We start from the raw sequence: 13,605 nt of genomic DNA, 5'->3' as shown, positions 1-13,605 counted from the left end.
GAACACAATGCTGGTTCTAATAGGAACAGAAAGAGAAAAATTGCCCACAACTCAGCACAAGTACAAGCACATCAGAGTCAAACTGCTGAGAAACTGGTTTGCTCACAGTATCTGTTCCCCTTACGTCCAGCCCATAATCCATACCACATCCAAGCCTATACTCAAACAACTTATACAATGATCTTTTCCTCTAACTGAAAAGAGTCCTCATAGATTCATAGGACTTAGATTGCTCAGCTCTATTTTTTATATAAGTGACAGATTAGCAACCTGTTCAGGATGTGTTGCTTTGACTGAAACAAATGCATTCGCACCTTTAATCTCACGGAAGCATGCACAAAAAACAAAAACAGTTTGTGTGGGAGTTCTTCCAAGGAATTCATTGGCTTAAGAGGGTCACAGCTATAAGAGGAACAAATGAGCATACACGCACACACACACAATGCACACTCAGATACAGGCCTCGAGTTTAAATAGAAAACACACGTCTGTATACAATATAATCTACCTGAGAGCAAACCTCAAAGTCTAACACTGGAGAAGTGCTGAAAACTGAAGCAAAGCTACTTAAAAGCAGTTCACACAGGTAAGATCAAAAATAAAACTTATCAAATTTTATTATTATTTTGTTGGTAATATTTAACATCTACTGTACCATCTGTAATTTTTACTAGTATAAGCATTTTTGGGTCTGTATTTCCCATGTATTTTTCTTTACTGTTTTCTATATTAAACTCATCACATGTAGTGCTGATGTTATCAGTGTGTTTAACAGCATTACTCAGTTTACTGTGAATATCAAAATTCTGATAACATCATTTTCCTTTTTTTTGGCTTACTTTTCTGGGGGAGGGTTGCTTCTCTTTCTTTCTCAGCTGTTTTTACTTGCTATTTGTTGCACTGTTTCACATTCGTAACTTCTTTGTGCCTGATTACATCTAGATTTCTGTTTCTTTCAGCGTTACCATCCTGTCGTCTGCTTTTCGACTATGGCTGCCAGGCACACAGTGATGCTTCTGGAGGTGCTGGTCCTCTCTTTGCCAGGTCTCATTCATAGCTTCAAACCACTCCTCTCATCGACTTCCATAACTCACCGTGACATCACACGTATGGCGGTCCTTCAAAAGACAGCGGAGGTCTGCCGAGATATCGCTGCTTCTAAGGGACTGAATTTCAGCCTGATTGTGAGTTGGAAAGCCACTCTTAAAAAGAAACATTACAAGAACAGTGATGCATTAAAATATGTGTGTGCTTTACTTAGTGTTTTACACTAACTAAAGAATATGTATTATTTACATTCTAATGTTGGTGAGTGGAGAAATACATCAAACCACTGACAAATGACGTGAAGAACATTGTTCTTGTTACAATTCAGTGTTCTGCTATGAAATCTTGTGTCCTGATATTCATGTGGGCGTCACATCTGGGCACACTTTTCTGTAGCAGAGGTTCTCCGTGACAACAGTGATTTCCCCAAACAGGTTTCCTAGATCTTAATCTAATACAGCCCTTCTGGGATGTGCCCAAACAAGCCCGATCCACAAGGGCTCAATTGCTGCAAATGTTTTGGTGCCACCACATTACACAATATTGGGACAATAGTTTTAATGTTGTGGCTAATCAGTATCAAAGAGCTGGAAAATAAGAGTTATTGGCTCACTTATAGATTAATTAAAAAAAATAATAATAATGATAACATTTTGTGCTTAAAAGAGCACATGACAAATAGACAATATCCCTATTGCTGCTGCTGATGAGATAACACAACTCCCACTTATAGTGCTGTAGGTAGTACAAATACTGGTTAACAAAAGAGTAACATGGTTAAGATGTTGGAATATACAAATTCCTTGTCTCCAGATTGATAACAGCTTGTCAGCTGACAAGGTGCAAAGGGCCTGCTCATCTGCAGGTATCTCCACATCTCGCCTTTCCACCATCAAGTTTGAAATTTCCATTGCTACTATGTACCTCAGCAATGCATTAGTGGACCAAATGTTTGTGCTGAGTGCAGAGCGCCATTTTGACGATGAGACCTTCCAGAGGGGACGGGATATCATCACAAAAGGTACATCAAAACTTGACACAATAAGCCGGAACACAATTAACAGTTTTATATATTGTCCATAACTAACTGTTTTGAATACAGACCTACAGTATTCAGCTGCCACATGGAAAATGCCTAGAAAATTAAAACAAGATTTTTACAAATAACAGAATGGAAAAAACACTATCTAAAAGGCATTTTTGTTGCATTTAAGGTGCATGTGGTTTGCACCAGTTCCCACAAAAGTCTTAGATACTTTGAAGTCATTTATCTAGGGAATTAAAAATAAGTTACAGGCTCATGGTAAATTATAATTTAATACACAACAAATAATAAAAAATAAGAACTTTGAAACTCACATACATTGTAATCCTCTGTTTTGTGTCGGATGTAAAGAGTGCTGAAAAACAGAAAAGATTTCTACAGCTGTTTTTTTGTGACTTTTTTTATCTGAATACATTTTGTCAGTTGATGGATTTCCTCTTTCAGTAAGATATAATAGACACTTCGTGTTAACCTCATGTTGTAATACAAACTAAACTATTGTAGCTTGTATCTAATAATCTCTAGTATTTTGATAATGAGGTGTGTCTGCGGTGAAGGCCAGCGTCAAGCTAGAAAACTTTAACACAGGACGGTGGACTCTAGGGCAAATCTGTCACACCCTACAGGTAGGATTGATACTTATTTTACTACCAATCTTTGAGAGTGTTAGATGACAGAACCGTATAATTTAAAAAGTGCAAAAGTGGTGTAATTAGTTTCTTATTCTGTATATCAAGGACTTCTACAGCCACAGTAACTGGGTGGAACTGGGGAAAAAAGCTCCATACAGTGCTCTAATCAGTCCTGACCAACCTCTTCAAAACCTGGCAGGTACCCCCCCACCCAGTGTCTTTGTTGAAAGATGAGAATTTCAGTTTAAAAAAGATGAAGATTAAAATGTAATAAATAATATTCAGTGATATGAAATTGATTGATAGTTTTTCTTCATGTCACTTGATGAGTACTAAGCACTGCTTCAAGTAGTATTTGATGACAATACTTTATTGATCCCACAATGGGGAAATTACAGTTAACAACACCCATCCAAGAAGACAAACAGAACAAACATGGGGAGATAGGTGAACTGTGGCCATGCTGCCCCCCTTCTGGAGGCGCTGCCATTAAAAAGACAGAAACAATAGTGAAAACATATAGGGATGAGTGAGGAAAAAAATCATCTCATACTTTGTATACATTCACACATACACAGTATAAGGTTACAAAAACCTCTGTGACAGGGCAGAAACATATAGCATGGGAGCACTAAGGTGGGGAGGGATGGACAGAGGAGCCAGCGGAGGCGAGTGGGGGGGGGGGGGGGGGGGGGGTCGGGCTACTGTGGGGCTGACTCAAACTCCCTCCTCAGCTAACAGTTCTGATAAGATGTAGAGTTCATCAGCAGCTAGGTCAGGGAGATCAGTCCAACACAGGTCAGAAGAAGACAGGACGGCGGGGGCGTAGAGCATCTGTTTACAAACATCCCGGAGACAATTTGATAAGCGGCAGTCCAAGGCCACCAGGGAGTCAAATTCCTGATTCTATGACTTGTTTTGGTACAGACTGTACTGATTAAATTGTTGACAGCCTTCAGTCTTACTGGCACCTCTCTGTGGCGAAAAATCCAATTCATCCGAATCTTCTTGGCTCGTTCCTTCGCCGTGCAGAAACAGATACATACATCTCCAAGATCTTACCCCTCAGAATCAGCTCCAGATAGACAGAGTCTGAGTTTGAGTCTGTACCCTTCCCGCGCTCCCGTCATAAGCAGCCTTACCAAGGCCAGACAGCTGCCTAGACTTCCTGAATTGCAACGACAAACCAGGTATCTCCCGGTCCAATTCGGAGAAACCCCAGTGTCAATAAGCCAAATGTGTGTGTATTCCATTGACAATACGGCCAGGCACGTCATCTTCCACACCACACAGGAATCCATAACGTAGCCAGCTGGAATGTCAATTGATAAGAGGGAACAGGGTTCTCCTTCCCCCAATCTCCTCATGGTGAAAAATTGATCAAAAACAATGGCGTTGAGAGACCAGCTGACCAGATCCATAATTATAAATTCCAGTTCAGAAGTTGTGTGAAGAGAGGCTCTAAAGCAGCAAGCAGCAAAGCAGGGGAAAAAGGAAGGGCTGGGGAGAGAAGAAAAGTGCGACCGTCTCTGCTGAGAGCTGAGAAAGAAAAAAAAAAATGCTTGTAAATATTTTAAGAATGTTAAGCAATGTTGAGCCAAATTATTAACTACAGGTTTAATTTTACCATCTTTTTATTTCTGTGTTATTTGATATTGCTACAGGACCAAGTACTCCAACTTGCAGAAATTGTATAGGAGACAACTGTACTAACAACATTCTGCCTGACGTGCTGCAGCGAGGGCTTCTGACTTCAGGCTACTTCAACATCTTCTTCTCATCAAAACCTGCAGGTAACTTGGAGAAATCATCTGTATTGGTGTGTTGCATTAAAGTTTTTGTATTGTGTGGATATTTTTTTGATGACATGATTAAAATGTTGTCCTTGTCCCAAGGTAAATGCAGCCATGGTGGATTTTTTGACCGCACAAGCAGGAAGGATCCAGTGGGGGGCATCAATAAGGATACACTTGATTCCAGTCATGGCTTGTTTCACCATGATGCAGCTGATCTGGCTACTCATGCTACTATGGAGCTACTGGAGGACATCAGATTAGCTGCTGGAGACAGAAACTTCATGAGGTATAGGCTAGCTACTGTATATCTGAGCTATTTTGTAGTCTCACATAAGAGGAACAAATAGAGTTAAAGCACAGAATATAAAATAAATATGAAGGCATAATAATAGTACATTTTATTTGTAAGCGCCGGAGGGTGCAGGAGGAGGAGGTGATATGAAGAAGTTGGGCTAGATAAGGAGGGGCGAGGTTGTGGATGGCCTGAAATGCGTACAGGAGGATTTTGAACTGAATTCTGAATTGAACTAGGAGCCATTGGAGCTGCTGTAGGACTGGGGTGATGTGGTGAAATGAGGTGGTTTTGGTGAAAATGCGAGCGGCTGAGTTTTGAACCATTTGAAGCTTCTGGGGGGATTTGTGAGGAAGCCTAAATAAAAGAGAGTTACAGTAATCAATACGGGAGGTAACAAGACTATGAACAAGGATGTAGGTGGTATGCGGGGAGAAGGAGGGGTGGAGATGTTTTATGTTTCGTAGGTGGAAATATGCAGACCGCGTAATATTATTTATATGGGAGTGTAAAGATAAAGTGCTGTCAAGGATGACACCCAGACTCTTAACCTGAGGGGAGGGGGAAACTGAGGAGCTGTCAATTGAGAGGGAGAAACTGCCAACTTTGGATAAGGTGGATTTTGTTCCGACAAGGAGGAACTCAGTTTTGTCGCTGTTTAATTTAAGGAAGTTTGAGGTGATCCAGGATTTGATTTCAGATAAGCAGGTGGTGAGGGAGGAGGGTGGGAGGGAAGAGTTAGGTCTGGTGGATAAGTAGAGCTGGGTGTCATCCACAAAGCAATGGAAATGGATGCTGAATTTGTGGAAGATATTGCCAAGAGGGGCGTAAAGACTTAAGCTGGGTGAACTGAGTGCAGCCTGTGAGATAAGATTTGAACCAGTGAAGAGTGGTGTGGGTGATGCCAATAGAAGATAATCTGTTGAGGAGGATGGTATGGGAGATAGTGTCAAAGGTCGCACTCAGATCAAGGAGAATGAGGAAGTCTGGAATCACCTGCAATGATAAGGTCATTAGCATAGAAACTGCTTTGAGTACAGCAGTTTCTGTGCTATGGGGGGCAGACTGGAATGGTTCGTTTTGGGCTAAATGGGTGTGAAGTTGAATAGCAACGTTTTTTTCAAGTGTTTTGGAAATGAAAGGTAAATTAGAGATGGGGTGAAGATTATTGTAGTTGCTGGGATCAGAATTGGGGTGACAGCTGAGTGGGAACAATTCCAGTGGTAAGAGATGAGTGAATAATGGCTGATATGAAGGGAAGGAGAGAGGAGAGGCAGGATTTAACAAGAACTGTGGGGAGAGGATCAAGTAGACATGTGGAGGGCTTGGATTTCTGGATGACTGGTCGGCATGTCTCAGTGACTCCTGCTTTTCAGTGACCTGATACTTTAGATATATACCAATCAGCCATTGTAATAGGCACACTGCTAGTACTAGGTTGGACCACCTTTTGCCTTCAGAACTGTTTTAATGATTAATGTCATAGATTCAACAAGGTGCTGGAAACATCCCTCAGAGATTTTGGTCCATATTGACATGATATCATCAAACAGTTGCTGCATATTTGTCAGCTGGACACTGATGATGTGAACGTCTTATTCAACTACATCCCAAAGTAATAATGGATTTGGTGACTGTGGAGACCTTTTGAGGACAGTAAACTCATTGTCATTTTGAGATGATCTGAGCTTTGTGACGTGGCATGTTATCCTGCTGGAAGCGGCCATCTGAAGATGGGTACTAGAATTTCAAACTTTTTACTAATACCCAGAAAAATGCTTGATATTTGGTACCATTTTCAGGGAAAAAAACAACAAACTAAGACATTTTTTTCAAAGATTAGAAATATACAAACAATAACATCAATGACAACACTATTTTTAAGTTGTCTGACATAGTTCAAAAACTACAGTAAGATAACTGTAAGGTATATATGTCATAAAGATTTTAAGATTCTCTTAGTGGGGAAAAAACAACAATATTTTTACATTGTCTGAGGTAGTGTTGTGTATGGCCCTATATTCTGGTGCTGATCAAATAGAGATATTAAGATAGACTGCCCCTGTGTCTGTCCAGTTGCTGATAGCCTTTTCTCAGTTTCAATCTTGAGACAGGACTAGCACTCAGGGTCGTCTTCTGCTGCTGTAGCCCATCTGCTTTAAGGTTTTATGTGTTGGGCATTCAGAGATGTTCTTCTGCATACCCAGTTGTAATTAAGGGTTATTTCCTTCCTGTCAGCTTAAAGCAGTCTGGCCATTCTCCTCTGACCTCTGACATCAACAAGACATTTTCACCTAGAGAATTGCTGCTCATTGGATATTTTCTTTCTCAGGGTTAGGATTCTCTGGAAACACTGGTGAAGGTTGTGTGGGAATATCCCAATAGAGCAGCAGTTTCTGAAAGATTCCGACTAGCCTGTCTGGCACCAACAACCATGCCAAGTTCAAGTTACTTAAATCACCTTTCTTCCCCATTCTAATGCTCGATTTGAACTTCAGCAGGATGTCTTGAGCTTGTCTACATGCCTAAATGGGTTAGTTTGATGCCATGTGATTGACTGATTAAATACTTGTTATAACAAGCAGATAACATGTGTTCCTAATAAAGTGGCTGGTGATTTTAGTTTCTCTTGCCAATGTTTGGTGGCTTTCCCTTATACCTTCTATGCTAAGCATAGAAATCATAGTACATTGAAAATTGAGCATAATTACCCATACTCAGCAGAAAAGAAACCCCATGAATAATATGTTTGTTTCTACAGATTGATGGGCCTCTCCCAGACTTCCGTGTTGTGTTTTGTCTTAGACACAACAAGCAGTATGGGTGGTGACATTGCTGAAGCAAAGAGGGCTTCTTTTGACATCATTGATGGAAAAAGGGGAACAGAACAGGAGCCCTCTGCTTACATATTGGTACCTTTCAATGACCCAGGTAAATAGTTTACAGGAAGCATTTGTATTTTAATACATAGCAAAGAAAGTTGTTGTTTAAATAACATCTTGTGACCTTAAGCTGCATCTGACAAAAATTTGGTGGCTATTTTTTTTTTTTTTTTGCTTTCACATAAATAAGAATATGATAACAACTGTGTTTGTATCAAATGCTTAACAAACCAAAGGCATAATGTAGTAATTTGCTAATATATTAGTAATGTGTCTATATCCAGATTTTGGACCACTGATTATGACTGCTAATGCAGACGTCTTCAAAGAACACATCAACAGACTGACTGCAAGTGGAGGAGGAGACATCCCAGAAATGGCTTTGTCTGGACTGCAGGTATTAACAGGACATGTGATAGTTTAGCTCTATTAAAGAACAAAATCTCATATTCGATTTAGAATGAACTGGACCTTTCACAGTATTGTCAAACTGCCATGACACAGTTCTATTTAAAATACCCAGGAGATTTACTTTTATTATTCCACATCTGTACTTCAGGCGGATAGAAATCTTACATTTCACTCAGATTTGTTGAGTTTTTAATTATTAATTTAACCATTTTCAACACTTTGTTCTGTCTTATAATAGCTTGCACTGACAGCAGCTCCACCCTTCTCTGAGATTTTTGTCTTCACTGATGCTCCAGCTAAAGATGTCAACATGAAAAGCACCGTTACTGCCCTTATAGAGAGCACCAAATCTAAGGTAAGAGTTAACATTCTACCCATCCGTGCTCTTAAAAAGTCAATAAATTCTGGCATGAAAACAACTGATTATTTAAATTCCATCTGTTTCCATCTAAGTGGAAAACAATATATGGGACCACAGACATCTATAAATGACTATGTACCCCACACACCCACATATTCTTGTTTCTGTGCCACACCTTCCTTTCCTTTTTCTCTTGTTTTCATCTTCTCTCAAAGGCATCAGGCCTGAAAGCTGTCACCAAACTGGAGCCTCCTGGCTTAGCTCACTGCCTCTCGTTCATCTTTCATCTTCATTATAAAAAATGTTTTTAATTCGGATTTAGGTATGTGATCCTTAAAAGTGAAGAGGATTCTTAATAGTTGTTTCTTTATGCTTGCAGGTTAATTTCATGTTGACACGTATCTCGCTCAGTCGACGGCGTCGCAGAACCCCACAGGGTGTGGCTCAATCTGATGTCCAGCTGTACCAAGACCTAGCTCAAGCCTCTGGAGGTCAGGTCATTCAGGTCACTAAGTCAGAACTCTCTCTGGTTACCAATATTATAGAAGATTCATCAGCCAGCGCCGTGGTAAGACATCAAAGGAGAGAATCAGATCTGACTGAAGATCACACAGTGTGACTAAATGTGACCTTTTGCTCCTTCCTCTCTAAGGTGACAGTTTTTCAGGCAGCAAGGAATCCTGGAAGGCCTGACAATTTTACTTTTACTGTTGATGGTTTATTAAGGAGCGTAACTGTTTACATCACAGGAGCCTCACCTCTCACCTTCAGCCTCACCAGCTCCACAGGTTTAGTCATCACAAATGTCTCTCAAATCTAAGGCTCTTCCATCAATATTTTACTTCCTACATCACCACATTGAAAACATCTTTATAACTGTTTGCCCTCCCCCCCCTCCAGGTGTATCTCAGAATTCCAGTCAGTCCAGCGGTCCTTTGGCATCCTTCACCAAAACAGGAAACTTGCGTCGTTTAAGCCTCAATGCTGATAATCAAACAGGGCTATGGCAAATCAGCATTAGCTCAAACAACCCCTACTCTGTTAAGGTCACAGGTCAGTACTATGATAGCTGACTTTTAGCCACTGAGTTACACAAGATGTTTTCAGAGATTTTATTTATTAGCTCTGTGTCAACTGTATAACTTGCACCCTTTGTGAGCTATGTTGTGTTTGTTAGGTCAAAGTTCAGTGAACTTCATTTATAACCTTGTCGAAGAGCTTGAAGGAGCCCATGGGGACTTCAGTCTGAAGGAAGGACGTCCTCTCTCAGGTCAGGCAACTTTTATGGGGATTGTTTGCTTCATTGTTTATAGTTTAAAACATTCTGTTGTTTTTTCTACATTGTCCGCTAGTCTCAAAAGACTTTATGCGCCATCATGTTTTATTTAGTCAGTAAAGCCCAACCTATTCTGTCTTATAGCTTACCTACTTTATTTGTGCAGATTATGTTTCTCTCTAAGGGCATTTCTTTACTGCTCTTTCAGGTGGTAATACCAGCATCTTGATCACAGTGACAGGAAGTGACACAGTAAAGGTCACTGAGGTCACTCTTTTTGACAGCTCAGGTCTAACAGAGGTCAATGGATCACTGCAGGTATGTCACATATTATTATACTTGATTAAATTAAACCTGCAGTGCAGATCTTTTGTCTCCCCCTTCTGGCAATGAGAGGTTTTACATCGATACTGTAAAAAATGTGAAAAGAGTTTTCACAGGAATCTGTGCAGTTCTGTGAAAAACTAAATACACCCTTACTGTTTCAATAGGAATTATAAGAGCAAGTTGCAGCTAGGTGCTGCTATTCAAATGCACTTGATTAATTAATCATCAGCAAGTGTGAGTACCTCTGTACTGTTCTGGAACATTCAAGTGTGTGTGTGTTAATGCAATGACACAGTCTTCCCAGGAGTGGACATCCCAGCGAATTCACCCCAAGGTCAGATTGTGTAATGCTCAGAGAAACCAATTTAACATAAACCAATGTTAATGTTAAAGTCCATGTAAGCACAGTGAGACAAATACTAAATAATAAGTATTCTACATACAAATTGGAGGCCTTCTGTTTGACAAATAGAGCTAGGCTGAAACAAGGTCATGAAACAGTTTCTCACATTTCCAGCTCTGGAAAACTGGTCATTGCTGGTGAACATAAGAAATGCTGCCACAGTTAAAAAATTCTGGCATACTGCCAAATATAGCAAAATTTGACATTGTATAGCCGAATAATCATTGTGTGAATTCATGTATCTAGGACATCAATTTAATACATTGATTGATTTTTTTCAGTATATTTCATAGCAGCTAATTTTCTCTTTTTTTTTAATTGTGAAATAGGAAAAGGAACCATAAAAACAAAAGATGGAATAATATAACCATTTGCTAACTTTTCATTTTTACAAGTTATATATAAACTTTGCAACATTCGGGAGAGAGAGAAAAAAAAAGAAGAAGAATATAAATAATTAAAGGAGAAAAAAATTTGCATTATACAAATATGCTAATCAATTATCTTATTTGAGACAAAAGAGTGGGGGACACAAGAAATTAAACCAAGCAAAGGATGAAGGAGACAAAGGGAACAAAGATTACTAATACAATACTTCTGTAAAGTCTGGTTTTAATCTTTTTATGTATCTGACCCATTTAAGCCATAGGTCAATAAATTTACTTTTCTTAAGGCGGATGGAAAAAGTAATTGCTTCCATTATGTAAATCTCATTAACCACTTCTTTCCAATCAGAGACTGTGGGGGCTCAGGAAGCAGCTAATTTTCATATCTTAAATACATGAATATCTTGTCGCAAGGTCCACAGTTAGTCCCAGCAATTGTCCTACTCTGCAATACAGATGTAGTTACACTGATAATCTGATAACAGTACTTGTTACTCCTTCTTGTCTCATGCAGTCATTAGGAAGTGGGAATTTCCTGGTGACATTTAGTGGAGTCCCAGCAGGTGAATTTGTGCTTATCCTGAAAGGAGAGGACAGCAGCTCCACTTCTAAATCCACTTCAAGCACCTTTCAGAGACAAGCGTCCACACAGATCAAGACCACCAGCATCTCTGTCACTGTGAGAACAGTTACTGTGTGCTTTCTGAAGAATTTTTAATGTCGCCATATATGAATTGAAGCATTTTTACATTGATTTATTTTACTGTTTCTAATTGTTATAACAGTCATATACTCAAATCACAAACAGCAGACATTCCTACTATACTTCTTAGAGTGTCAAGTCATATCAAGATACATCAACATTTTGTCTATGATGTTAAAAGTAATATTTTCCTAATAAATTTATCTTTCTGTTTTCCTCTGCCTGCTTCCCTTTCTCTCCACTTGTTCAGACCCAAGCCAGTAATACCAACATAGAGCCAGGCACCACTATCTCCATCCCATTCACAGTCTCCACAACTACTGGTGGAGTTATTGATGACTCTGGAACTGGGACGTTTACAGTGCGAGTCAGCAATGACCGCAGCTATGCTTCTACTTCACCTACTAGTGTTACTATTTTAACAGGAAGTGGAGGTAAAGCCAATGGTACTGTGACCCTAACAGCTCCATCCAGTGCTGCATCAGGAACTGATGTGACCCTTACCATTGAGGCAGAAAACGCTGCTGCCACCGACATCAACTATGCTGTTCTCAGGTTTTCTGTGACTTCCAAGGTAAGAGAAAATGTTGATATTTTTCAACATTACTCTTAACTCTTTAATAACTAGTCGTCCAATACATAATTTACCAAACAAACAAAATTAAAAAGAAAAACAGATTTTGTGTTAATTTTCTTTCAAAGTCACATTTCCTCCTTGCATCTTTAGCCATGTTTTACATTTCATTTGAATTAATATTGATGTTTTGTAGTTACACTAAGGATCTTTGTGTGTCATTCTTCTCTTGTGAATTATTGTTAAATTGTCACTTGTTTTGAAATCACATGCAAGGGTTTTATTCTTGTTCTTCGCCCTTTACCTTAAATAATTGGGATGACACATACCCAACCAACTCCTTTCCACCCTTTCTGTATCTCTGTCTCCAGGTGACAGATATTAACCGCCCAGTGTGCCAGGTAGTCAGTACATCAGGAACCTGCGCCTCCTCTTCATCGCTCTGTGCTTCCTCCCAGTGGGAGTTCATTGCTAATCTCACTGATGGCATCAATGGAACTGGCATTGAGAGTGTCACCATCCACCAAGGGAATGGTACTCTGAATATTAGCACAGCAGTTGGATCAGGGGGTGAAAACATTACTGCAGTTACCTATATTGCCTCCTGCTGCTCACAGACAGTGGAGCTGACTGCTGTAGATAGTGCAGGAAATGTGGGGACATGTGTGGGAAAGGCTGTAATTCTTACCACACCTATGACAACAACAACCCCTGTGACAACAACTACTCCTGTGAGTACATCTGCAGTTAAAACAACATCCTCTAGGGGGCACACTTTGAACATATCAACCATTCTATGGATCAGTGTCGTGTTTTCTGTACCCTGGAAGTGAAAGAGAACAAATTGTCAGGTAAACAGGTTTTTTGTGAAGGAAGACACCTGAAACACTTCAATTAAAAAGTAAAACATGCATGTGGGGACTCAGAAGAGACAGCCTGTGTGTGCGCTCTCTCTCTCTGAGCCCATGTTCCTGTGTAACCAAAACATTTTTATACAGCCTGTTATCTAAGCATAAACAATCTCTGAGTGCTATGAGTTGACCTTCGCCATTCAGGCTTGTTCCAGCTGGTTTTTCATGACCCAGATTCCTCTCAGTCATGGCACATCTTCTTCCTGATGTTCTAATTTAATCAATACAGAGAAAGCTTGTCCAGATTAATGACAGAACATGGTGACGTTGGCGATGTTCTAATTGTACGTTCTGTGGCCAGTCCTCAAGATGAGAGAGAAGTTAGTCTAGAACTTTCTGATCTGTTGCTCTCTGTCTAATGTATTATTTAATTGTTTATTATTTGGTTGATTCACTGTTTATTAATTAATTTACTGGAGTTTACCTTTAAACATTTTTCCTTTACTCACTGAGTAAAAAATAATCCCTAACAAAATGAAAAAAAAGACTGTGAATGTGAATCTGTGACATATGAATAAAGTGACCTATCTTTGATTGCCGAGTTGAACAAGCTAGTGTC

At 39.7% G+C, this 13,605-nt stretch overlaps 1 protein-coding gene across 1 annotated transcript; it reads left to right on the top strand.

Annotated features, from left to right (window-relative positions):
- The first annotated feature begins 369 nt into the window (after positions 1-369).
- LOC115783062 (von Willebrand factor A domain-containing protein 7-like) lies at positions 370-13,026 on the top strand. Its single transcript, XM_030733702.1, has 18 exons — positions 370-586; positions 960-1,184; positions 1,861-2,068; positions 2,633-2,718; positions 2,830-2,923; positions 4,389-4,517; positions 4,620-4,806; positions 7,574-7,743; positions 7,979-8,091; positions 8,344-8,460; positions 8,846-9,034; positions 9,119-9,254; positions 9,367-9,519; positions 9,644-9,736; positions 9,951-10,060; positions 11,373-11,537; positions 11,812-12,135; positions 12,507-13,026. Exons 2-18 carry the CDS (start codon positions 990-992, stop codon positions 12,966-12,968), a joined length of 2,931 nt encoding a protein of 976 aa, XP_030589562.1. The 5' UTR covers positions 370-586; positions 960-989; the 3' UTR covers positions 12,969-13,026.
- Positions 13,027-13,605: the final 579 nt, after the last annotated feature.

Source organism: Archocentrus centrarchus, chromosome 1 (assembly GCF_007364275.1).
Source record: "Archocentrus centrarchus isolate MPI-CPG fArcCen1 chromosome 1, fArcCen1, whole genome shotgun sequence".
Taxonomy (NCBI): Eukaryota; Metazoa; Chordata; class Actinopteri; order Cichliformes; family Cichlidae; genus Archocentrus; species Archocentrus centrarchus.
This window is presented reverse-complemented; position numbering and strand designations above follow the sequence as displayed.

What these genes read in the sequence shown, in the direction of transcription:
- LOC115783062 (XM_030733702.1), top strand. Translation starts at nt 990, where the DNA reads ATGGCTGCCAGGCACACAGTGATGCTTCTGGAGGTGCTGGTCCTCTCT. An exon ending in GGAGACAGAAACTTCATGAG is followed by an intron (nt 4,807 to 7,573) that starts GTATAGGCTAGC and finishes TTGTTTCTACAG; the next exon opens with ATTGATGGGCCTCTCCCAGA. An exon ending in CAGCCTCACCAGCTCCACAG is followed by an intron (nt 9,255 to 9,366) that starts GTTTAGTCATCA and finishes CCCCCCCTCCAG; the next exon opens with GTGTATCTCAGAATTCCAGT.